This window comes from Xyrauchen texanus, chromosome 18, assembly GCF_025860055.1.
Source record: "Xyrauchen texanus isolate HMW12.3.18 chromosome 18, RBS_HiC_50CHRs, whole genome shotgun sequence".
Classification (NCBI taxonomy): domain Eukaryota; kingdom Metazoa; phylum Chordata; class Actinopteri; order Cypriniformes; family Catostomidae; genus Xyrauchen; species Xyrauchen texanus.
Window position 1 is genome coordinate 45,474,116 of NC_068293.1, and position 26,278 is coordinate 45,500,393.

General features: G+C 42.4%; 1 protein-coding gene across 1 annotated transcript in view; it reads left to right on the forward strand.

The window, feature by feature from the left end:
- The first annotated feature begins 12,361 nt into the window (after window positions 1–12,361).
- The window catches only part of LOC127658917 (inactive dipeptidyl peptidase 10-like), a 47,535-nt gene continuing 33,618 nt past the window's right edge, over window positions 12,362–26,278 (forward strand). The window contains exons 1-3 of the mRNA XM_052148486.1: window positions 12,362–12,721; window positions 22,209–22,323; window positions 22,592–22,687. Of these exons, the coding sequence (XP_052004446.1) occupies window positions 12,671–12,721; window positions 22,209–22,323; window positions 22,592–22,687 (262 nt within the window). The 5' untranslated portion in view covers window positions 12,362–12,670. The remainder of the gene's footprint in view (window positions 12,722–22,208; window positions 22,324–22,591; window positions 22,688–26,278) is intronic.

Below are 26,278 nucleotides of genomic sequence, written 5' to 3' on the forward strand. Positions count from 1 at the left end.
CTTTTTTCAAGAACTGATTTATAATATGAAGTTGGTGATGAATTATGTTGACTTATGTAACAGAACTAGTAATGTGCACAACTAGGCCAGAATAAGTGATGAGGATTGTTGGTCATAAATCATGATCACATGTTGATTAATTTTATAGATGGTAAATTAAATGTTTTAGTTTTTTGTTTTATATTGTGGAACTGAAAAATCTTCTGTTGCGTTGCCTGCAAGGATTAAACTTAAAGCTACATTCAAATGTCAAATATAGAGTTGCACCAGCTGTGTGTAAGGTCTCGCTTAAGTTGGGATGTAAAGTTCAAACTTTAAACTAGTTAAAAAAGGGCTTAGTAACTATTAGTTTACTACTAACCAAGTTAGTGCTAAAAGTGGTTGCACCACCTGTTCTTAGCCAGTAGGATTTAATATCTTCGTAAAGCAATGTATAGTCACATTATATGATATTTACCTTTATTAATCTTTAGCCATCAATCGAAGTGTTCAGTGTTATCTTGTGATGGTTGATAGTCACACTTTTTTCTAGCATTACTGTTAACATTAAAAATTACATTTACATTAAAATACGAAATACAAAAAAAAAAGTAAATACAAGAAAGTATATTTAAATAAATAAATAACTGAGGAAATACTTAGGAACTGTCTCTAAAATTAAAACAGGTCAATAAATAAATACTAATTTAACAGAGTGCATAAACTGACATTTATTTATGTTAATATCTTATGTATTTTGTGTGTTGAAACATTTAGACCAGTTTCATGTTGAAGAGCTGCTAAGTCCGATTTTACTTAATTTTCTCTCTCGTTAATGGGCTTTATTCATGAAACATGAGCAGAACAAATGTGATAGCAAATACATTCTTACGCATGGGAGTAGATTTAGGTAGGGATGATAGGGACATGTCCCTACCAACTTTCAGAAAAATAGAAATGTCCCGACCAACATTAGGGCAATTTTACCACAGATTTTTTTTTAACTTTGTACTATGTTTTATTTTCATTTTAACAAAGATTAAAGGCCCTTAGTAGAATTATTCATATGTAAATTATTTTCCTAACTCTTCTGAAACAACTCATAAATGTTATTGTCATGTGGCACCTGTTACTTTTCTCATCACAGTCATTTGTAAGATTTAAATTGTAATAATTTTCTGGGGTGAATTTCCATTGGTATTTTACATACAAACCTTGAAATTAATAGATTTGCACTACATTTTTACCAACATTTTAAATTGTATCCTTGCAGTATATCCCTACCAACTTCCAAACCAAACCAAACCCTTGTTCTTACAAGTAGTTGAAGTCAGAATTTTACATGCACTTAGGGTGAAGTCATTAAAACAAATTTTTTAAACCACTCCACAGATTTAATATTAACAAACTATAGATTTAACAAGTCGTTAGGACATCTACTTGGTGCATGATATGAGTTATTGTTTACAGACCGATTGTGTCACTTTTAATTGACTATATCACAATTACAGTGGGTCAGAAATTTACATACATTAAGTTAACTGTGCCTTTAAGCAGCTTGGAAAAGTCGATTTGGGGATAATGACGGGCTCCGTTCGCCGGGTAAATCCCCTCGAACCACCCGCCTCCCCGGAACGCTTGCTTGCTTCCGTCCGAGCTCGGGATGAGTGCGGCCCGCTTCGCGGCCGGCCTGCCGGTCCCTTGAGCACCCGGAATTAACGACATTGCCACTGCATCGGAGAGCGTTACAGCGGCGTCTGATGCTGATGACTCGTCTGGGCCGCCACCTTCAGGTCTGCGTGCCCAGTCTGAGCCTGATGCACAGAGGTCCGCTACGCTTTCCGGGTTTCCCCCCCACCCCGGCTACTTGATTGGTTCCGCGGGCATGTGCTCTTCTCACAGCCGTGCCCCTCCCCACCCCCAGTTCCTTTCTTCCCGGATGTGCATGACGAGTTGAGTAAGCCACCGGCTTCCTCATCCAGCTCCTATGCTCTCACTACCTTCGCGGTGGAGCGGTCCCAGACAGCTTCCGCCCTGCATGCCATGGCCCCTCCTGCAACCAACACCAGGCCAAGGCACTTCAAAACTTGCACTTGGGTAGTCCTGTTCTTGATGTGCTGCAGGAACTGCACTCAATGACCGATCATGCCCCCGGGCCACGGAGGTCACAAGCGCCAGCACTCGAACTGGCGATGACCACCCTTGTGGTCCAGAAACGTAATCTATGGACTGGACCTGGTCGAAATACAGGAGGTAGACAAAGCACGCTTTCTCGAATGCCCCTGTCTCCCAGCTCCGTCCATTCGGCAGCACCATTGACGACTCCGCCCAGCAGTCCTCAGCGGTGAAGAAGCAGACGGAGGAATCCTGCCCCACTGCAAACCTGTCACCAGGGGCCATGCCCCATCTGCTCGCTGAGGGCGTCCTCCTAGCACGGAGCTCGGATGCGTGGCTTTCACTTCCCAACCCATTACGCTGGCTGGCCCGGACCTCTTTGCGGGTGTCCGCTTTACCGCAGTACACGGCTAACATGCCAAATCCCTGCGCGTGGAAATCGCTGTTCTTTTACTCAAAGACGCAATAGAGCCTGTCCCTTCAACTGAAATGAAGAAGGGTTTCTACAGCCTGATTGTTTCACTTTTAATTGACTATATCACAATTCTAGTGGGTCAGAAGTTTACATACATTAAGTGAACTGTGCCTTTAAGCAGCTTGGAAAACTCAGGCACCGCGGGCAATGGAGGTGATTTGGGGCCAAATTGGGAGCTTCATTGTACCCAAGAAAGTCGGCTGCTTATGACCGATCTTGGATTGCGAGGTTTCAAACGGGTTTTGCTCAAACTCTGGTTCTAAAATGCTCACGCAAAAGCACATCTTAACTTGTGTCCGGCATCTAGATTGGTTACAGCAGTAGACCTGAAGGACGCGTACTTCCACGTCTCAATTTTGCCTCGACACCAACCTTTTCTATGGTTCGCATTCGACAGCCAGGCGTATCAGTACAAAGTCCTCCACTTCGGCATGTCTCTGTCCCCTCGCGTCTTCACGAAGGTCGCGCATTCTGGCCCACTCACGAGAGTTACTATGCACTCACAGAGACCAGGTGCTCAGGCACTTCAGCCACCTGTGGCTTCAGGTCAACTGGGAAAAGAGCAAGCTCGCCCCGGTTCAGAGCATCTCGTTTCTCGGCATGGAGTTAGACTCAGTCTCAATGTCGGCACGCCTCACCAACGAGTGTGCACAGTCGGTGCTGAGATGCCTTGCCAGTTTCAGGCCAGGCACAACAGTCCCTTTAAAACTCTTTCAGAGGCTCCTGGGGCATATGGCATCCTCCGCGGCGGTCACGCCACTGGGGTTGATGCATATGAGACCGCTTCAGCACTGGCTTCAGACTCGAGTCCCGAGACGAGCATGGCGCCACGGCACGCACTGTGTGACGATAACCCCCGCTTGCTGCCAGACATTCAAACCCTGGACAGACCTCTGCTTTCTACAGGCAGGAGTACCCTTGCAGCAGGTGTCCGGACGTGTCTTGGTCATGACCGACGCCTCCAGATTGGGTTGGGGCGCCCTGTGCAACGGGCGCTGCGGGCCTTTGGAGAGGGGCCCCACTGCGCTGGCATATCAATTGCCTAGACTTGCTGACCATTTTCTTTGCCCTGCGGAAGTTCCTCCCATTAGTTCGGGACAAATATGTCCTAGTCAGGTCAGACAGCACCACCGTGGTAGCATACATAAATCGCCAAGGCAGCATACGCTCCGCCACATGTCACGACTCACCCATTGACTCGGGTCGCTGTGTGCCACTCACATCCCCAGCAACCTCAATGTGGTTGTTGTGACCAATCTGGTCACAACAACGCTTGCACAGCGGAGAGTGGAGGCTTCACCCCAGTCGACCTAGCTGATTTGGGAACTGTTCGGCAAGGCCCAGGTAGACCTGTTTGCCTCCCGATAAACCTCCCACTACCCGCTCTGGTATGCCCGAACAGAGGCTCCCCTCAGGGTAGACGCACTGGCACACAGCTGGCCTGCCGGGCTGCGCAAGTACGCATTTCCACAGTGAGCCTTCTTGCACAGGTGCTGTGCAAGGTCAGGGAGGATGAGGAACAAGTCTCCCTAGTGCCTCCCTATTGGTCCACCCGGGCCTGGTTCTCGGACCTCATACTCCTCATGACAGCCCCTCCCTGGCGAATTCCCCTGAAGAAAGACCTTCGTTCTCAGGGATGGGGCACACTCTGGCATCCGCACCCAGACCTTTGGAACCTCCACGTCTGGCCCCTGGATGGGACGTGGAAGATCTAGCTGGTCTACCACCTACCGTCATAGACGCGATCAACCAAGCCAGAGCCCCTTCTACCAGGCATCTTTAGGCCCTGAAGTGGCGCTTGTTCGCAAGTTGGTGTTCTTCCTCGGCTGAAGACCCACAGAGATGAGCAGTTAGGTCAGTGCTCTTATTTCTGCAAGAAAGGCTGGAGGGGAGGCTGACCCCTTCCACCCTAAAGGTGTATGTCACTGCTATCGTGGCCCACCACGACGCAGTAGACTTCAAGTCTTTGGGTAAACACGACTTAATCATCAGGTTCCTAAGAGGCGCCCGGAGGCTAAAACACTCCCGGCCAAGCCTGTTCCCCTCCTAGGATCTCTCGGTGGTCCTCGTGGGCCTCCAGAGACCTGGAGTGGCCGGACCATTTCCGGCTGCTCATAAAAATCCTGAATGAACTCAACGTATTTCTTCGCCTTTATACCCTTATGTCTGGGGGCGGGGTATGCAAATACTGTCTGCCAACTTCTCATTGGCCTTTTTTCATAGATCAGAGGCATATTCGGCGCTCAAGAGAGGCCCCTAGTGTCGCTTCTTTGACACAACGTCTCGTTCCCTCCATCAGGGAATGGAGGTTACATACGTAACCTAGACGTTTCTTGAAGAAACACTAAATCATATTTTTTACATTTAAGAGGAGAAATAACCTTCCTCCTTTTTATAGGGTGCCCCAACCCATTCACATTCCACGTGGAGAGAGACAATCCACTCAATCTAACATTTGACATTTTAAAATATTAGAAAAATAGATTGTGTCAAAAATAAAATTATAAAGACCACATTCCAACTTTAGAACAACAATCAAACCCCAAACTCCCCCCTGGACCAAACAAACAGAAAAAAGATAAGCGTGCACATTAACCCCGCACACGACAGCACCAACTAGCATCCATCCCTTTAAACTCAAACAGTCCATGTACACCTTCGAGAGGCCCCGCAACAACTTTGCCGTAGGATTGCTCAAGACCGGTGTTTCTATACAAATTTTGTAAGACAGAATTACATAACAGAAGAAAATCTATAAAGCAAACTCCAGTCAATTGGTGGACACATTATCTTGCAAGAAATACTCCACAAAACAAACTCCAACCAATAGGAGACATAAGTACAAGGAACATGCAGATTCGTCCACAAAACTGTCCCAAAGGAGTGTTACGTTCTCTCTTATCATATATGCAAAGTCTGGGAACAATAAAATGCTGTGGGTCATCCAAGAAACCCTTCTTTACTCCTCACCTCATGTAACACGAGATCTTTATCGGATGATCTCAGAAATTTTGCCAGACTCCCTCAGCGAATCACTGTGCCGGAGACCTGTGAGCTCGCTCGATTTCCAGCTTATGGCCTGTTATGTCTCCTTGGAAGGAGCCCGTCCAGGAATTTTACTATATCCGGACATTCTTCGGCCTCAGAAATTACAACAATCCAGACGTTATTCCGCCAAGTACAATATTCCATATCCTCCAACTTTTCCCAGATGCACTACAAATCCAACTTGGTCTCTAGAAGATTAGCAGCGCCGACAAGTTCAACAATTCTCGCCGAATTTCCCGCACTTCGCTGGACAACTCAAGTCCCTGGTCCGCGGTCTTGTCAGGGGCATCAGCTTGAACACTTAAGTTTCTTTAATCCTCTCCAGATCCTGAGGATTTTGAATTCTTTGACATATTGTCTTCCTAGAACAGTTAAGTGTTATGAGGAGGAGGGCGGTGGGTGGAGTGACCAGTTCAAGAGAGAGAGAGCAACACGTAGCTGCAGTGTTTGTGTTCTGTGTCTTTATGATTAAGTTTTCATTAAACTATTATTTTGACAGTTCAGCCAGTTCCCACCTCCTCTTTTCCCAACCTTAACCTTGTTAAATTGGTGCCGAAGCCCGGGAAGGAGGACGGATGCACTGTTGTGGAGTCCTCGCCACTGCCTTCCACCAAAAAGAGCAGCCTCGGCCATCCGCCGGGGTGACGGAGGAGTTGCTGCTGGCCACCTGATGTGGAGGAATGGCCGTCATCCACGAGGGGAGGAGGGGCTCGCTAATGGCCGCCTGGAGCGGTGGAGCCACTGCTAGGGGCGGAGGAGTTCCCTACCAGCTGCCAAAATGCGGAGGGGCATTCCATCCACCAGGGGTCGGAGGACTGGTTCTGGTCTGCCTGGGGAGGAGCGGCTATTATATGCCTGAGGGTGGAGGAGTGATCAAGGACCAAGTGACGGCATGTCTGGGAACCGGCAAACAAAGTTTTTTTCTTTCTCTCCTCTCTCTCTCTCTCTCTCTCTCTCTCTCTCTCTCTCTCTCTCTCACTGACTATAAGCATTTGTGCTTTATCAACTTTTTTGTTTATTGTTGATCAGATTAGGTTGAAATTATCAGCCCTCAATAAGAGTGTGACAGTAAAGGTTAGCTGGGGTCAGAGGATTTAAAAAACGTTATTAATAGTGCAGAATCCAGAACGTACTTGTGCAATTATCACTCTGACCCGAGTAATTAACATGCACTCCAGAGAGAGAGAATACCTTAATGAGTAAGAACACACACACACACACACACACACACACACACACACACACACACACACACACACACACATGTTGGTCTACCTATCATTATGAGGACTTTCCATAGACATAATGACTTTTATACTGTATAAACTATAGATTCTATCCTCTAAACCTAACACAACCCCTAAACCTAACCCTCACAGAAAACCTTCTGCATTTTTACATTTTCAATAAAACATTGTTTAGTATGATTTTTAAGCGATTTGAATTATGGGGACACTAGAAATGTCCTCATAAATCACATTTATAGCATAATACCCTTGTAATTACTAATTTGTAACTTACAAAATTGTCCTCGTAAATCACAAAAACACACACACACACACACACACACACACACACACACACACACACACACACACACACACACACACACACACACACACACACACACACACACATATATGTAGTGTTTCCATGTTTTATGGGGACTTTCCATAGACATAATGGTTTTTTACTGTACAAACTTTATATTCTATCCCCTAAACCTAACCCTACCCCTAAACCTAACCCTCACAGAAAACTTTCTGCATTTTTACATTTTCAAAAAACATAATTTAGTATGATTTATAAGCTGTTTTCCTCATGGGGACCGACAAAATGTCCCCACAAGGTCAAACATTTCGGGTTTTACTATCCTTATGGGGACATTTGGTCTCCACAAAGTGATAAATACACGCTCACACACACACTCACACACACACACACATACACTCACACACACATACACTGATGGTCTTGTTTAGAAACATCAGAGGAATGCAGTCAGATTTCTCACCCTGTCATCATTCATTTATTCGCACATGAAAGATGTGGAGTTATTCCTGGAGTCCACTGAGAGAGAATCAGCAGGAGTGACTCTGGGAATCTTTAACACAGTTCAGAGTCTATATTTGACTGTCATATCACAGTCTCACTTTATTTTATTCTAGTATTTGAAAGGACGAGGTCATCTGTAAAGGTCAAAGTCTGTATTGTAAGGTTTAAGGATTGATCCCATTGACTTTCATTGTAAGTGTAAGGCATTTTTATTTGTAAAATAAGTTTGACAGGAAATCATGCAAAAACAACAACAAATAAATTATATTCTCATATATAAAGTATTTTTGTGTAATTTGATTAAATATGTAAGTATTGTTAATCGTGTTTAATAATAAAAATAAGTAATTAAATAATAATTTTATTAATAACCCCAGTGAGCAGCTGAAGGCGACTATGGCAAGGAACACAAAACTCCAGAAGATGTGGATTAATGGAGAAAAATAACCTTGGGAGAAACCAGACTCGCTGTGGGGGCCAGTTCCCATCTGACTAACCCCACCCTAACCCTAAACCAGACTCACTGTGGGGGCCAGTTCCCCTCTGACTAACCCCACCCTAACCCTAAACCAGACTCACTGTGGGGGCCAGTTCCCCTCTGACTAACCCCACCCTAACCCTAAACCAGACTCACTGTGGGGGCCAGTTCCCTCTGACTAACCCCACCCTAACCCTAAACCAGACTCACTGTGGGGGCCAGTTCCCTCTGACTAACCCCACCCTAACCCTAAACCAGACTCACTGTGGGGGCCAGTTCCCTCTGACTAACCCCACCCTAACCCTAAACCAGACTCACTGTGGGGGCCAGTTCCCCTCTGACTAACCCCACCCTAACCCTAAACCAGACTCACTGTGGGGGCCAGTTCACCTCTGACTAACCCCACCCTAACCCTAAACCAGACTCACTGTGGGGGCCAGTTCCCCTCTGACTAACCCCACCCTAACCCTAAACCAGACTCACTGTGGGGGCCAGTTCCCTCTGACTAACCCCACCCTAACCCTAAACCAGACTCACTGTGGGGGCCAGTTCACCTCTGACTAACCCCACCCTAACCCTAAACCAGACTCACTGTGGGGGCCAGTTCCCCTCTGACTAACCCCACCCTAACCCTAAACCAGACTCACTGTGGGGGCCAGTTCCCCTCTGACTAACCCCACCCTAACCCTAAACCAGACTCACTGTGGGGGCCAGTTCCCCTCTGACTAACATGAATATAATGTAAATATTACTTATTTTTGTGCAGTGCAGGTCCAAGCATTAAGGTCCAGTGTTTTTAAAAATGAATAAAAAGAAAAGATTGTGTTTGAACTGTAAGATTAATGATTAATGTCTTTGAAGTTCATCTGCAGAAGTTCACATAGATGCAACTGTCCTTGTTAATTGGCTGATGAAGCTTTTGTTGGGAATTGTTAGTCTATTTATTCCATTTCAAGATCGTAGTCCATCAATAGACCGAGGTGATGCAGGCAGAGATCAGTGAGGTGCATCACAGTTCAAACTGGCCGGTAATTTCGGTGAGGTTCGAAGGGGTTCATCCTAAGTCAAAGGTTCAGACAATGGCATATGAAGTATCCCATGTTTTATGGTTGGAGTTGGCATCAGTTCATCCTCTGAAGTCCGTCATAATAGACTGAAGTGATGTTTGGCACCGGCTTTATTTAATCATCATCATTCAGCGACATGAAGCAGTGGAGTCCAACATGAAGCAGGAATGGTGCTGGATCAGCCGGTTCTGGTGACCTCAGGATAGGAGTCCCGAGGTTGAGACAGGGAAACAAATCAAATAATATAAGCATAGATGCCATTCAGTTTATTGCAGTTATAAATCATGATCAATGTTTCTGGTTTCTGGTTCCAGCAGACCCAACTAAAGCAGCCTAATTGTGGGTTGGAGGATAAATTAGGTGTATGCCTGGCTAAATAGAGTCTTTAGTCTAGACTTAAACTGAGAGAGTGTGTCTGTATCTCGAACAGTGTTAGGGAGACTACTTTATAGTTTAGCGCTAGACCATTCAAAGCTTTGTACGTAGTTAACAGAATTTTTAATTCATACAGAATTTAACAGGTAACAATGTAACGATGATAAAATGGGGCTAATATGATCATATTTCTTGGTTCTCGTCAGCACTCTGGCTGCTGCATTTTGAACCAATTGAATTTTATTTATTGATCTTGCTGGACATCCTCCCAGTAATGCATTACAATAATCTAGTCTTGAGGTCATGAACGCATGAATTAGTTTTTCGGCATCAGCAACAGAGAGCATATGCCTTCATTTAGCACTATTTCTGAGGTGGAAGGATGCTGTGCTACAAACATCTGTAATTTGATTTTCAAAGGACAGATTGTATCAAACATAACACCTAAGTTTTTCACTGTTGAAGATGATGTAACAGAACATCCATCTAGAGACAAATTATATTTTAGTGGCTTATTTTTAGAGGTATTTGGTCCAATAATTAGAACCTCTGTTTTGTCAGAATTGAGTAGAAGGAAATTTCTGGCCATCCAAACTTTTATTTCATTGATACACTGTTAATTTAGAAATTTGTGAAATCTCATCAGGTTTCGAAGAAATATAAAGTTGGTTTTAACCAAATTCTAACATGTATCTCTATAGGACCTTGCAAGCTCTCTCTCTCTCTCTCTCTCTCTCTCTCTCTCTCTCATTCACACAAGGTTGTCATCACCTTGATGAAAAGCCTAAACATCATGTGTTCATGAACTATAGGGACAAGTTCTTTGTATATTTATGTTAGAAACATCCTAAAACATTTAAACAGCAGCTAAACATTGTTTAGCTGACAAATTACATTTTTGTGATATGTGCTTAACCTGCGACATCCCTTTAATGTTTCGCACAATCAGTGCTGTGATGTTTTGGTGGTTCATTGTCAGGGAATCTGTTTTTCACAAAGGCTGTGCTGTAATGTGGTGGTGTACTGGTCTAAACCACATAACTGGTAAAACTGATAATCAGAAGGTTGCTGGTTTGATCCCCACAGTCACCACCATTGTGTCCTTGAGTAAGACACTTAACTCCAGGTTGCTCCGGGGGGATTGTCCCTGTAATAAGTGCTCTGTATAATACATTGGTAATCAGAAGGTTGCTGGTTTGATCCCCACAGTCACCACCATTGTGTCCTTGAGTAAGACACTTAACTCCAGGTTGGTCCGGGGGGATTGTCCCTGTAAGAAGTGCTCTGTATAATACATTGGTACTCAGAAGGTTGCTGGTTTGATCCCCACAGCCACCACCATTGTGTCCTTGAGTAAGACACTTAACTCCAGGTTGGTCCGGGGGGATTGTCCCTGTAAGAAGTGCTCTGTATAATACATTGGTACTCAGAAGGTTGCTGGTTTGATCCCCACAGTCACCACCATTGTGTCCTTGAGTAAGACACTTAACTCCAGGTTGCTCCGGGGGGATTGTCCCTGTAAGAAGTGCTCTGTATAATACATTGGTACTCAGAAGGTTGCTGGTTTGATCCCCACAGTCACCACCATTGTGTCCTTGAGTAAGACACTTAACTCCAGGTTGCTCCGGGGGGATTGTCCCTGTAATAAGTGCTCTGTATAATACATTGGTACTCAGAAGGTTGCTGGTTTGATCCCCACAGCCACCACCATTGTGTCCTTGAGTAAGACACTTAACTCCAGGTTGCTCCGGGGGGATTGTCCCTGTAAGAAGTGCTCTGTAAGTCACTTTGGATAAAAGCATCTGCCAAATGCAGAAATGCATAAATGTAAATGTAATGAGTGATCATTGTGATCACAACTGTGTTTTCTGGTGATCCTTATTCATTCCTTTATTATATGTCTTTAGGGTAACAGAACATCACCTGCTAAATGAACTATATCTGGCATCATTTAAATCTTAATATTAAAAAGCTGCTGTCAGTCCAGTCTTAATTAGTCTCCGTTTGACCTCTGACCTGATGTAGTGTCAGAGGTCCATCTTTACATGTCATATTTATAGTAAATTACTTCAGTTTAGTTTAAAAGGACAAACTGATCCGGGTTATTTCAGCATTTATTTCTGCCTATATGTGCATTTACACTTTAATTAGCTTTTAATTTGGACACAAAAAACCTTTAGCATGAGGAGAACTGCATGAGGAGACACTAAAATTCTTTGTAATTTAGGGGATGGTTGGGTGTTTGTGTGTTACTCTTAATTATTCAGGACACCTGGACCACTGTTTTCATCTTGCCATCAAATTACTGTTGTAGCGATTAGTTACAGTGACATTTTTCCAACTAGAATTTCATTCATGAACCCTCATAATCTGTTGAACGGGTCACGGCATGTGTACAGGCCAATGAAAATGCATTAGTGTGTAATTTCTCACACTCATTGCTGTTCATTCAGTATCATCTATTCTGTTACCTCACATGATTATTCAACAACATCGGACAGAAATGCACATGTGTTCTACAGATGTGATTCCTCATACAGTATTGATGAGCGCGTGAGGCGATGCACCGATCAGCACCATGGACAGCGCCGCACGCGCTCTATAACAGCCTCACGGAAACGTCAGAAATGAGTTAAATTACACTTGAAACCTGAATGAATTTGTCTTTTTAATACATCGACCCTCAAATATTATCCATAAGATCTGTGTGCTAAAAGCGAGCTCTATGACTGGTACGGGCTCACGCGTCATCACGCGACTCCTCCCGCCCCTCGAGCGCAGCGTCAGTCGTCGTCGTGTCTCTTTTCACCATTTTTTTTATTTCTGTCAGTTGCATTTCGACAGATCTCTGAATCTAAACACATCGATCCGAACGCTAATTATCAATCACCCTCGCGCGCTGCTGCGGTGGAATGCAAATAACGCTCCGCGCGCTCCTCAAGGGACACGGACGGAGATCACGCGCGGAGTCCCGATTTAACGATTCTGTGATCCAGAAAAAGCGTCAGAAGAAGCATACTCTTCTGATATTTTTAGGTTCTCTCCTTCAGTCGGCGGAGTCTGAAGCGAGGTTTAATCATGACGGCCACTAAAGAGCAGCAGAACCAGAGAGCGAATCCGCAGGACGAGGTAACGGAAGCGCGAGGAGGCGCTTAATTCTCTTCATTCACCTACATTACACAACCATTACACACATATAGTTTTATTTCATATCTGTGTCGTCATTTCGGTCCCAATATGGATGAAACGGGCAGATGTTCTTGAAGAAAATCAAGGCAAATGGATCTCGAGCACGTTCTGTAGAGGAACATCGACCTGCCACCGCCACAGCAGCTGCCACTCGACCTGCCACCGGCTACTGAACCTCTTACCGTCACAGGCAGCTCTCCATTATTTGCACCTCTTTCAGCCTAGTTATATCAATCCAAAATGTTTTTGAATGTGAAAAAATAAGTAGGAAGAATAATCTAAATTAATATTAAAACGGTCCAGCGCACGATTTACTGGTATATAATGTTCATGTAACTTTTTATTGTGTTATTAACACAGAATGTATTCACTGTTCTCCAAGCTTGCGTCAATTCAAATCTCCAAACACAAAAAGACCCAAAATATAGAGGAAATGTGTGTGATGTATTTATCATATTTCTCTTCCAAGGAAATCACTACTTAAAGTTCATCTGCCTCTGCATCATGTGGGGTTCTGTGTATCTCAGCGAGTATTGACTCTGACTATCACACCTGGAGTCGTGAGTTTGAATCCAGGACGTGCTGAGTGACTCCAGTCAGGTCTCCTTAGCAACCAAATTGGCCGGTTGCTAGGGAGGGTAGAGTCACATGGGGTAACCTCCTCATGGTTGCTATAATGTGGTTCTCGCTCTCGGTGGGGCGGTGCTGAGTGACTGCCTCGGAGAATAGCGTGAAGCTATTGATGTGTAGTGATGGTGTAGTGGTCTAAAGCACATAACTGGTAATCAGGTAATCAGAAGGTTGCTGGTTCGATCCCCACAGCCACCACCATTGTGTCCTTGAGTAAGACACTTAACTCCAGGTTGCTCCGGGGGGATTGTCCCTGTAATAAGTGCTCTGTAAGTCGCTTTGGATAAAAGTGTCTGACAAATGCGTAAATGTAAATGTAAATATGTGCGCGGATTGACGGTGTCAGATGCGAAGGCAACTGAGATTCGTCCTCCACCACCCGGATTTGTGTTGATAGATGTAAGAGCTGCCTGTGGCGTTGACGGATCTTGGTGAGAGCTGCGTTTCTCGCCGTGAATAGCTAATGCGCATGCGTGTTCTAGAGTTGATTGACAGGTGATATCTGTATCTAAAAGTGTAAGGTGGGACTGTAAGGCGGGACTGTCTTTGTACATCCGTTGACTGTTGAGTGCTCAGATCTTCTTGATTCCTCCCGTATATTTTAATAGAAGTGGCCCATCTCTACTAAATAATCTCTGACAGAACAAACATTTTGACGGACAATGACCCAATTTATGGAAAAAATATTTAAATACAACTTATTTTGTAAATAAACATTCATGTTGATTTGTTTCTAGAGCACATTTAAAAGCAACAGAGTTGCACCAAAGTGCTGTACAGTAAAATCTAAAAGCAAATACATCATTAATAAACAATATGCAGCATATAAAATATACCAGTATGCAATAAACAGAATACAGTCTGTGTAACTAAACCATGAAACACTTAAGCTAAGAATGATCAAAAGATAGAGAATAGAGAGAAGATTTAACAATAGCTAGTGAAGGAGCAGACATCCAAAGTTTGGGAGCTGCAGCGGAGAACACCCGAACATCCTTAGATGTACTGTGACAACGAGGGACAGATAAGAGAAGTAGATTACACGATCTAAGTGCTCTTAATAATATTAGAATGTAATGTGTATAATATACCTTTGTGAGAGCAGAGTCTGAGTCCTATTTAGGACATACATTTCATTACAATAGTCATATTTGTCCAGAGTAAAGTTACGGTTATTTTTCTAAACCATATTTCTGCTTAATATGTAAATATATTTAGAGTTTGTATGATACATATTTATGGCGTATCAAGTTTTTTGTTTACACATTATGATAATGTCAAATAAGACCCTATCTTGTTATAAGATCTATAATATGCATACATGACCAGTAGACACACGTATACAAATAACAACAGATAACTCCACAGAAAAACAATACAGACAATTTACAATTCGCAGTGAGCTAGAACTAAAGAGTAATATACATCTCTTTTTGAAGTGATGTAGGCTGTACATTGTGAGGTTGGATCAAGCTTTTATGTTTTAATGTTTTAAATATCCAAGTGTATGGAAACAGTACATGCATATGTGTGTATGCGGTGGCGGATCGCAAGAGAGGTGCAAGTAATGGTGACAGTGCGAGTTTTAGCTGTCTGTGCTGATGGATCAAGTGGGAGTCGAAGGTAATGGTGATGGACCACGAGGAAGAAGCTTAAAACAGTGACGGAGGCAGTGAGAACTGTCTGTAGCGGTGGCAGGACGAGTGAGAGCTGTCTGTAGCAGTGGCAGGACGAGTGAGAGCTGTCTGTAGCGGTGGCAGGACGAGTGAGAGCTGTCTGTAGCGGTGGCAGGACGAGTGAGAGCTGTCTGTAGCGGTGGCAGGACGAGTTAGAGCTGTCTGTAGCGGTGGCAGGACGAGTGAGAGCTGTCTGCAGCGGTGGCAGGACGAGTTAGAGCTGTCTGTAGCGGTGGCAGGACGATTGAGAGCTGTCTGTAGCGGTGGCAGGACGAGTTAGAGCTGTCTGTAGCGGTGGCAGGATGAGTTAGAGCTGTCTGTAGCGGTGGCAGGATGAGTTAGAGCTGTCTGCAGCGGTGGCAGGACGATTGAGAACTGTCTGTAGCGGTGGCAGGACGAGTTAGAGCTGTCTGTAGCGGTGGCAGGACGAGTTAGAGCTGTCTGCAGCGGTGGCAGGACGAGTGAGAGCTGAATAGTTTTTTGTGTATTATTTTCTTTGTTCTGTTTTGAAAATAAAAGCACCCAATAGGATGATTATGTCAGATGCAGAGAGCCGTAAAACATCTTTCTAAACAGAACTGCGCTCTGATGAAATGTCACTGTAATTCTGTGTTTGGACGCTGGAATATGAGATAATGATGGATATCATTACTGGTTTAATGGCTTTAATTGTGCCATCATTACTGTATAAATCTGAATCATTATCATGTTTATAGTTCAGTGTTGTTTTCAACAGGGCAATAATTAAAGTCCCATATTTTATTAGTAGGTTATGAAAGGGATAAATGATAAAACTTCTGATACCAGAATGCAGAACTGTTTCTAGAACTGAAACCAGTATAACAAAAATAAAAACAGGACACAAATATTGTAACCAATCCAATTTGTTTATGTTTCATTGAATATTTAGATTTACTGTCTATTTCTGTGAGTTGTAATAAATTGAAAAGGTCAATGGTCTTATAATTCTGACATTGTCCAGACCTTTAAATTATATACACATTAGGAACATTTAGCACATTTTTCCAGATGACATTGCTTATGTTGCTTTAAATGTATTACATTGAGTGTGTTTGAGAGCTTCATGCACATATTCTTCTTTCACTGCGGTTAGAAACACTGTTTATTTGATGTCATGTGAAGGAACCCAAGAGCTGCTGCTCATTCTGTCCATTCCAGTCGTGTTCTAATGTGTTCCTCCATTTGACCGTCCTAAATGTGCCCTGAGCAAGGTCAAAACAAACAGCCATTAAATATCTTATCCAGCTAAAAATAACACACACACACACATACATGCACACACTCTCACACACACACTCTCACACGCACGCATGCACGCACGCACGCATGCACACACACACTTCTCTATCTCATACACATGTAATAATAATAATAATAATAATGCATTTTATTTAATGCCGCCTTTCATAACACCCAAGGTCACCTCACAAGCAATATACAGGTCACTGCATAGGACAATACACACAACAAACAAGCCACATACAGATAAAGGGCATTAAAAACTCAATACAAAATGTTATAAGAAAGCTTGTATAAAAAGATTTGTCTTAAGACACGTTTTAAAAGTCAACAAGCAGTCGCTATTGCGAATATCAAGGGGAAGAGAGTTCCATAGGCGGGGGGCAGCATAACTAAAGGATCAGGCACCCATGGTAGTTAGTCGAATCCTTGGTAACACAAGAGAAATTGAAGATGAAGATCTGAGAGCACGTGAAGGAGTGTAAACATGGAGAAGTTGTGTAAGGTATTGGGGTGCAAGATTATGAAGTGCCTTATAAGTAAGTAGCAGGATCTTAAATTCAATTCTATACTTTACTGGAAGCCAGTGTAATTGCTGAAGAACTGGAGAAATGTGCTCAGTAGAAGGTGTTCTAGATAGAACACGAGCTGCAGAATTCTGAACCAACTGAAGCTTATGTAGCAATTTAGAGGAAACACCTGTGAAAAGAGCATTACAGTAGTCTATACGTGAAGTGACCAGTGCGTGAATAAGAACAGCAGTATTATTATTTGAAAGAAAGGGACGGAGACGGTTAATATTACGCAAGTGGAAGTATGCAATCCGTGTGATATTATTAATTTGAGCTTCAAAGGATAGTGTGCTATCCATGATGACACCCAAACTTTTAACCTGTGAAGAAGGACAGATTGCAGTATTGTCAATGTACAAAGAAAGACAGTTCGATTTAGACAAAACAGATTTCGTGCCAACAAGCAAAGCCTCAGTTTTTTTGCCATTTTGCCATTTGAAAGCCAATCTTTAATTTCAGCTAATCAGCTGGACAAGAATGGTGGTGGAAATGAACCAGTGGGTTTGGCAGACAGGTAAAGTTGGGTGTCATCCGCATAACAGTGGAAATTAATCCCGTATTTCCTCAAAATATAACCAAGAGGGAGCATATAAATAATGAAAAGAAGCGGGCACAAGACAGAACCCTGGGGAACACCAGTGGTGACTGTAGATGTTCTTGATCGAAAACCTTTTAATTGAATACGCTGACTGCGTCCAGATAGATATGACCTAAACCAAGACAGTGCAGTGCCAGTAATACCAATAGAAATTAATCTGTCAAGAAGTATCTTATGTGAGACAGTATCAAAGGCAGCGCTCAAGTCTAGAAGGACAAGTATGGATAAAAGCCCAGAGTCAGCTGCCAACAATAGATCACTGGTTATTCTGACAAGAGCAGTCTCAGTGCTATGGTGGGGACGAAATCCAGATTGAAATTGTTCATACAAGTTGTTATTAGAAAGATGTTCATGAATTTGAATTGCAATACACTTTTCCACTACCTTAGAGATAAATGGTAAATTTGAAATTGGATGATGTAAACACACACACACACACACATTAACATTAACCCCACTATTACTCTCATCCCCAACCCCACTCTTGCCCCCAACAACATCCCAGTGGTCGTACATTATATAGACACACACACACACACACACACACACACACACAAAACAAAATATAATAATAATAATCACACATCCATAAATGTCAGATATCCGCCCCAATTCTCCACAAACAAGTTAAACTTCCCCAGTCTTCTAAATGACCCTTCTTCAAAGGCTGCCACCCTCCCCATCTCTGAGCGCCCCTCCTGAAATGAGGGCTCTCCAGCCGACTTCCATCCCCTTAAAACTATTTGTCTGACAATCATGATGCTGGTTAGGACCCAACTCTTTAGGCATCTATTCTCCACATTCATGACTGCCCCATCACCCAAAATACAGAGTCTTGGACAAAATGAAACCTGAGTGCCCAATACATCACACACAAAACTCTGAACCTTCAACCAAAACTCCTGGATATTCACACACCCCCCAAAAAACATGTTTTTTGTGTCTCTTGTGTATCTAGATGCAGACTTGATGTTTTATTGCTTGAAATAAGAGAGGGGGACATCTACAGGGAGAGACTGTAGCAGGTCGTTGAATTTTGGAATACAATTCATTTTAATAACATTAAACTTCCCAATCATAGATAAATGTAATGAAGCCCACCTGCCCACATCGCTCAAACCTTTTTATAAAAGGGTCAAAATTTGGGCCACTGGAAGGCACCCGGCTGAAAAGTCGTTACTGGGCAGTATGCTGTCAGAGCCAAAGCTTTGGATTTAGACCAATTGACTCTGTATCCAGAGAGCTTAAGATAAGGAATTAATAATTCTGTGGAGGCAAGGCATAGATATAATGGGGTCAGAGACAAATAATAAAATATAATCTGCATAAAGCAAAAGCTTATGCGCCATACTTCCCGCCATTACCTCTGGAAAATCATCCTCCTTTCTGATCACGGCTGCTCTTGGTTCCAGGGCAAGACAGAACAATAATGGGGAAAGAGGGCAACCCTGCCAGTGCCCCTATCCAGAGTAAAATAATCTAAAATGAATCAATTTGTTTGTACCGCTGCTACCGGGTGTCTATAAAGTAACTTAATCCATTCAATAAACGTATTACCAAACCCATGAATTTCCATAATCTTAAAAAAATAATCCCATTCTACCATATCAAACGCCTTTTAGGCATCAAGTGAGATGGCAGCGACCGGAGTCTGATCATTCGACACTGATCACATGATACTGATGAAACTCTTAATGTTATCAGAAGAGCTGCGGCCTGAATAAACCCCACCTGATCTATATGTATATGCGATGTCATAACTTTACTTAATCAGTTTTGACAATATTTTAACATCTAGCTGGATCAGGGAAATTGGACGGTAATTCTTACACTCGCTTGGATCTTTGTCCTTTTTAAGAATCAGACTGACAAGACAAGACTGCTTGTGTCATGGTTGGCAGAAGCTTTCCATTCTTTAATGAATCCATATAAACTTCTAACAAAAGTGGAGCCAGTTCTGTAGCATAAGATCTAAAAACTCATCAGCAAAGCCATCTGGCCCTGGAGCCTTGCCTGTAGGTAAGGCCTTAATTACCTCGCCAAGCTCCTTCAAGGTTATCTCAGAATCAAGATGATTTTTTTGCTCAGTCGTCAGTTTAGGGAGTTCTAATGGTTCCACAAAGTTTCTAATATCCTCATCAGTAGATGAAGACGTGGAACTACCGAGATCAAGAACTCTTTAACAGCATTATTAATATCAATGAGGTAAATATTTCACCTCCAGCAGATTTCACTGAGGGAATGGTAGAAAAAGACTCTCTCTGCTTTATATATCTAGCCAAAAGCTTCCCTGCTTTGTCCCCTGAATCAAATTATGACTGTCTTGCCCTGAATAACCAAAACTTCACCTTCCGTGACAAAATAGTATTATATCTGTATTTCTGTCAATTCCCTGAGGCCATCAGACGTCATTCAGCACTTCAGCTCCACCTCGGCCCTTTTAATATTCCCTTCCAACTCCACGAGTTTTCATGCTTTGGATTTTTTGATGAATGAGGCATACTGTATGATCCGACCCCTAAGAACTGCCTTAAGTGTCTCCCAAGCCACGCCCACTGAGAATACTGAGGACCAGTTGGTCTCCATATAAACATTGATTTCAGCTTTTAACATTTGTTGGAACTCAGGATTTTGCAAAAGGGAAACATTAAAGCACCAACTATATAATACATTTTTCTCCATATGTGTCAACACCTCTAAACTCACCAGGGCGTGATCCGAGACTAAGATGTTTCCAATTGAGATGAACAGATGAAATGAGGGACTTTTCGATTTAAAAAATATATATTTTAGAATAAATCTTATGGACTGTTGAAAATGTTTTACAGTCCCTACCAGATGGGTTCAAAAGTCTCCAAATATCTGTAAGACCAAGATTTTAACACATCTCCAATATGAACAAAACAGACTGTGTAGAAATGTCTCTGTGGTTTATCCTCATTGTCTTTCATTTAAAATGTTCTCCAAAAATTGAACCTTTAATTGAAGGAAAATGATCGAAAAGAATAAATGTGAAATAAATGCAATAATTGTCTTCTAAACAATATATGCCACAATTACTGGCACCTTTAGAAATTGTTATGAGTGAAATCTGACTGAAGTATTCTCTCATTCATATTGTACATTTTTATAAGGAACATTTCAGTGGTAAGTCATGACTTCCTGTTTGAATTCCTATAGACATTCATCACTTTGGGAAAGACCTTAGAATACAGTAATGATGTGCCATACAAGCTTATCAGGAATTGACTAAAGGAAAACAGTTCAATAATTTAAAAAATTCAGTTTCTATCAGGTTGATAATTAAGAAGTTTGAATCAACTGGAGATGTTGACAATCAGTCTGACAGATGATGTGTGTCTATATTACTCCACACTTAGTTTGGAGGACGATTTGAATGCTCAATGAATCTCAAGAGCATCACAGCTATAAAACAGCAGACGTCATTTGGGTCTTCGGATCAGAAGGCCTCTAAATATACGATCAGATGCCACCTACATAACCACATCATGTTTGAAAAGAAAAAAAGCCTATTTTGGAACCAAACAACAAACTCAATCGCCTGCAGTTTGCCAGACATTCCTGGTACTTTAAATGGGACCGGTTCTGTGGTCAGATGGTGTATACAGAAAGATAGTCATGAAAAAAGACCCGGTGATATATGGTGGTGGATTTTAAATGTTGTGGGGCTGTTTTTCTTCCAAATGCCCTGGACAACTTGTTAGGATACCTGGTATGATGGATTCCAAGTAGCAGCAGAGATTAAATCAACACCTGACTGTCTCTGCCAGGAAGTTTAAACTGGGTAATGGTTGTATCTTCAGCAGGACAATGATCCAGAGTGCACAAAAATGGTTTACTAAGCACAGAATCTAGGTTTTGTTCATGGCCATCCCAGTTTCCTGACCTAAACCCCATAGAAAACTGAGCTGAAGAGGAAGTGTGGACCACTGAACCTGAGAGATTATGTTTGAATGAATGATCTCAGATCTCTTGCTATATATTCTCCAACCTCATTACACATTATAACAGAAGACTCAGAACAGTTGTGCTCTATGAGCACTTATTTCAGCTCCATACAAGGAAATGTGTTAGGGTTAGGTTAGGTTAGGTTAGTTTAGGTTAGGTTAATAGAAGCCATGCAGTTATGAGGCTAGCCTGACCCAATATGTGTTCTGTCCAAAATTCACCCAGGCTGTTTTAGAAAGCAGCTAATGTATTCCTGTGTTCAGATTGTATTACAGCAAGATTTTCTTTTACACTTTACAGCTTAACAGCAAGATGGGTTGTACATTAACACAACTCATATTGACAATATGCTGGACTAAATTTGAAACTGATCAAGGGTTATTTTGACCCAGCAGCTTGGGATATTTGTGAGGGGGTTCATATAGTTTGTACTGTCAGTGACACTGAACCGCTCACTAACCACAGCAGTGGTACAAAACAACTACTCAAAACTGTGAAAATAATCAAACAAAATCACTAAATGCTGTTTTAACACTTTGCGGTGTAACGCTGCCACACACAGTGCTCCAGAACTTTTGGCTAACAGTAAACACAATGTGTTTGTCAGCTTACTGATGTCAATAATAAATGCACAAAGTAATTACTGTTCCTTTAACCCTTTTATTCCTTAGAATTTAGTAGCAACTCAAGTTAGAAAACCTTTTTGTTTGTCTTTGCTGAAGGATCTGGGTGGCATGAGTCCTCCTCAGAGGAACTGGAAGGGGATTGCTATCGCTCTACTGGTCATACTGGTGGTCTGTTCTCTCATCACCATGTCTGTGATCCTGCTGACTCCAGGTAAAACATCTTCATTTGTTTTACCAGGGACAATTTCATCATCATTCACTGGAGTGTTGACTTTTGCTTCACTTACGTATATGTCATGTCGTCCAAACATGCAACTATTCTGTAGCTCAGAGTCGTAAGCATGAGGTCACAGCACACAGTCTGCTGAGTGAAAGCAGAGTTACCCTGTCTGATGTTTCTTGTGTAATGTCTGTCACCATCGCCATTACTGATACCTATGATGCTTTTGTTTGTCTGTTTGTGTGTTTGCGTGTGACAGCGGACACGCTGCCCGGTAGTGACACCAAACTGTCTGTGGAGGATCTTTTCAGCAGCGATTTCCACGTGCATGACCCTGAAGCACGCTGGATCAACGGTAAGACAATATCAGCACACATCATTAAAGTCTAATGCTCTCATTCATTAGTCATCTGAACACCATCAGGAGCTCTTAAGCACAGCTTATCACAGATACTTATGTGCTTTATTCTTACAAATGATTATTACTGCAGCAAATACCACACAGCAAACACTGTGACATTAGTTGTCTTGTGTAGCCACACTTCTGTCCATCTGCTTAAAGTGTGATCCACACTGATGTTTATGCTGTCCCAAGACACAGGAAGAGATTGTCTGACTGACATTTAAAGCAACCAATCACAGCTGTTTTTGGTTTTTCATGGTGGGTTATCTAAAACATATGATATGTCACAATAATAGATCAGTCTCGAAAGAGAGAAATCTAATTGAAACAGAGACAGAGATTATAATATTTCTAATACTTCACATTATATCAGGGCCGGACTGGCCATCGAGTGCATCGGGTATTTTCCCGGTAGGCCACTGGGTAATTTGGGTTGGCCCGCTGCTGTACTGTAAGTGCTTTTATCCAAAGCGACTTACAGTGCACTTATTACAGGGACAATCCCCCCGGAGCAACCTGGAGTTAAGTGTCTTACTCAAGGACACAATGGTGGTGACTTTGGGGATCAAACCAGCAACCTTCTGATTAACAGCCCTGTGCTTTAGCCACTACACCACCACCACTCTTGAAAAAGATCTGTTAGAAATAGTAAATGCGTTACTCCTTTCAGGCATGTATCTGAAGTCCTTGAAAGCTGCAGGTGTCAAGCCCCTTCTTAAAAAGAGCAATCTAGATAACTCGATATATAACAACTACTGACCAATTTCAAATCTTCCTATTCAGAGGCATAATCACTGAAAAGGTTGTTTTCAATCAGCTGAACAAATTCTCAAACTCGAATGGCTACTTTCCAGTCTGGTTTCCAATGCATCATAACTCAGAGACGGCACTCATAAGGATCCTTAATGATATTCGGCTAAATACTGATACAGGCAAAATATCAGTGCTGGTATTATTAGATCTCAGTGCTGCTTTTGGCACTGTTTGCCACAACATTCTCCTAGACAGATTGGAAAACTGGGTAGGGGTCTCTGGGACGGTCCTCAGCTGGTTCGGGTCATTTCTAGAAGGGAGGGGCTAATATGTGAACAAAGGCAACTATGAATCTGAGTGGACGTCCATGACGTGCGGAGTCCCACAAGGCTCAATTCTTCACCACTCCTGTTCAACCTGTATATGCTCCCACTGGGCCAAATTATGAAATATAATCAAATTGCACACCATAGCTATGCAGACGATACCCAGATATATCTAGCCATATCGCCAAATGACTCTGTGCCAATGCATTGATGAAATTAACAGCTGAATGTGCCAAAACTTCCTTCAGTTAAACAACAACAAGAGTTCATTGTATTTGGCAACAAAGAAGAAATTTCCAAGGTGAACACACCTTGACTCCAAGAGTTTAAAGACAAAAATGTAAATGAGGAATGTTGATGTCATTTTGGAGTCAGACCTTAGTTTCAATAGTCGCATCAAAGCAATAACTGAAGCATGATGACGCCGGTGTCTGTGGCATGCCGTCCGCGGTCCTCCCTATTGTCTGTCTGAACCCCATATTGCAACTCTACATTGGTTTACGACCGCCTAACACTACTCAACATTCGTAGTGTGGTCGTTCCCCTGCCCAGGCATGATGTTTGCGGACCATGTTTCTGCTCTCCACCATTTTTCTCTCATCCACCTACATACCTGTGTTGGTCTCCCGTGGATCTGCCTTGGCGAAGACTCCAGAGAGCGCAGGGGTATTGCTGTGCGGCTCAGATTGGCCTTGATGCAGGACTGTGGCACGCAGCTTCCTTCCTTTTCGCGTGCATCTGGGCTCATCCATCGACTCAGTGTTGGTCGGCATCCTCGGGATGGTTTACATCGATGGCTGCGCCCTATTATACCTGGATTCTGTTGTGCACTTCCATGTTGAAGAGTGAATTTGCATTACCTTCATCCACGGTGTCATCAAACACAGTCTGTGAAAATGTAATCGCAGTTGCAGATGGCTCTTAATAATGCCCGGTCTCTGGTAAAAAAAACTTTTATTACAAATGACTTTTTCACCTGACATGCACTGAATGTTTTATGTGTTACCGAAACATGGATTAAGCCAGGTGATCTTTACCCTTTTTTGGAATTGTTGCCTCATGGCTGTAATATCTTAAATTCGCTGCATTCGTCTGGATGTGGAGGGGGTCCTGTGACTGTTTTTATAGACACTTTTCATTGTTGATCTTTACCTACAGGCATATATCACAGTTTTGAGGTGCAAATCTTCCAATTAGTTTTAGTAAATCCCATTGTTATAACTCTAATATATCGTCCACTTCACCAACGCAAGGACTTTCTAAGTGAGTTTGCAGTATTTATAGGGGATTTAGTTACTAGACATGAAAAAATATTGCTGTTGGGTGATTTCAACATTCATGTATGTTGTACCTCTAAACCATACTCAACTGATTTCTTCATCTAATTGAGTCATTTGACATTGCTCAATGGTTATCTGGTCCCACACATTCTCAAGGACACGCATTGGATTTAATTTTAACCCATGTTTTTCAATCTCTGAATTAGAAATCAGCTGTGAAACATTCTCTGACCACAGGCCTGTACTTTTCTCTGTTACCCTTGCTGGCCGAACCCTAAAAAATCCATCACTGACCGTCTATCACGCTCTCTCACTCCACACTCCAGAGAAGAGTTTTCAACTACATATCAGGAAGTATGCAAATCTCTGGAAATGAACTCTACTCTGCATATTATGGATGCAGATGAACATTTTAATCTATTTAATGCCACCTGTGCCAATATCATGAACTCCATTTCACCCTTAAGGTTTAAAAATCAAAGCCTGTGCCAGTGCCCTGGCATAATGATACTACACGCTCACTTGCAGACGTGCTGAGCATAAATAGAAAAAGTACAGGCTGCAAGTTTCATATTAAATATTGACAAACTCCTACAACATGTTTCAGAAATCTGCAAAGTATGCTAAATGTATATATTTTTCTGAACTTATCACAAACAATAGCCATAGACCAAAAATTATTTTCTCTACCATTAACTCAATTTTAAACCCTTCGGCGCATCTTTTCTGAGCCTTCTGTCTCTCTCTGTGAACATTTTGGAAAGTTTTTTATAGAGATTCCAATTTTAAGATCTCAGATGTCTCACTCGGATTATACTTTGCCTGATGCTCCACAATGCTCTGTCACTTGGTCTGAGTTTAAGACTATTGACTTGGGCTTATGTAAGGAAATTGTAGGTCCCATAATCCATTTATGAGATGTTATTCCACCTACTTTCCTTAAACAAATCATTGACACTGTTGGCCCTGCCCTGTTGCTGATCATTAACAAATGTCTAGCTACTGGTTCCTTCCCAAACTGCCTTAAATATGCTGTTGTGTCACCTTATATATATAAAAAAACCTTAATCCCTCCACTTTGTCTAATTTTCACCCAATTTCTTTTTTCTTTTTTTTGTGATAAACAAATTAGTGTGGTTGTAAAGTCATGCTTTTTTCATCTTCGTCTTCTCACCAAAGTAAAA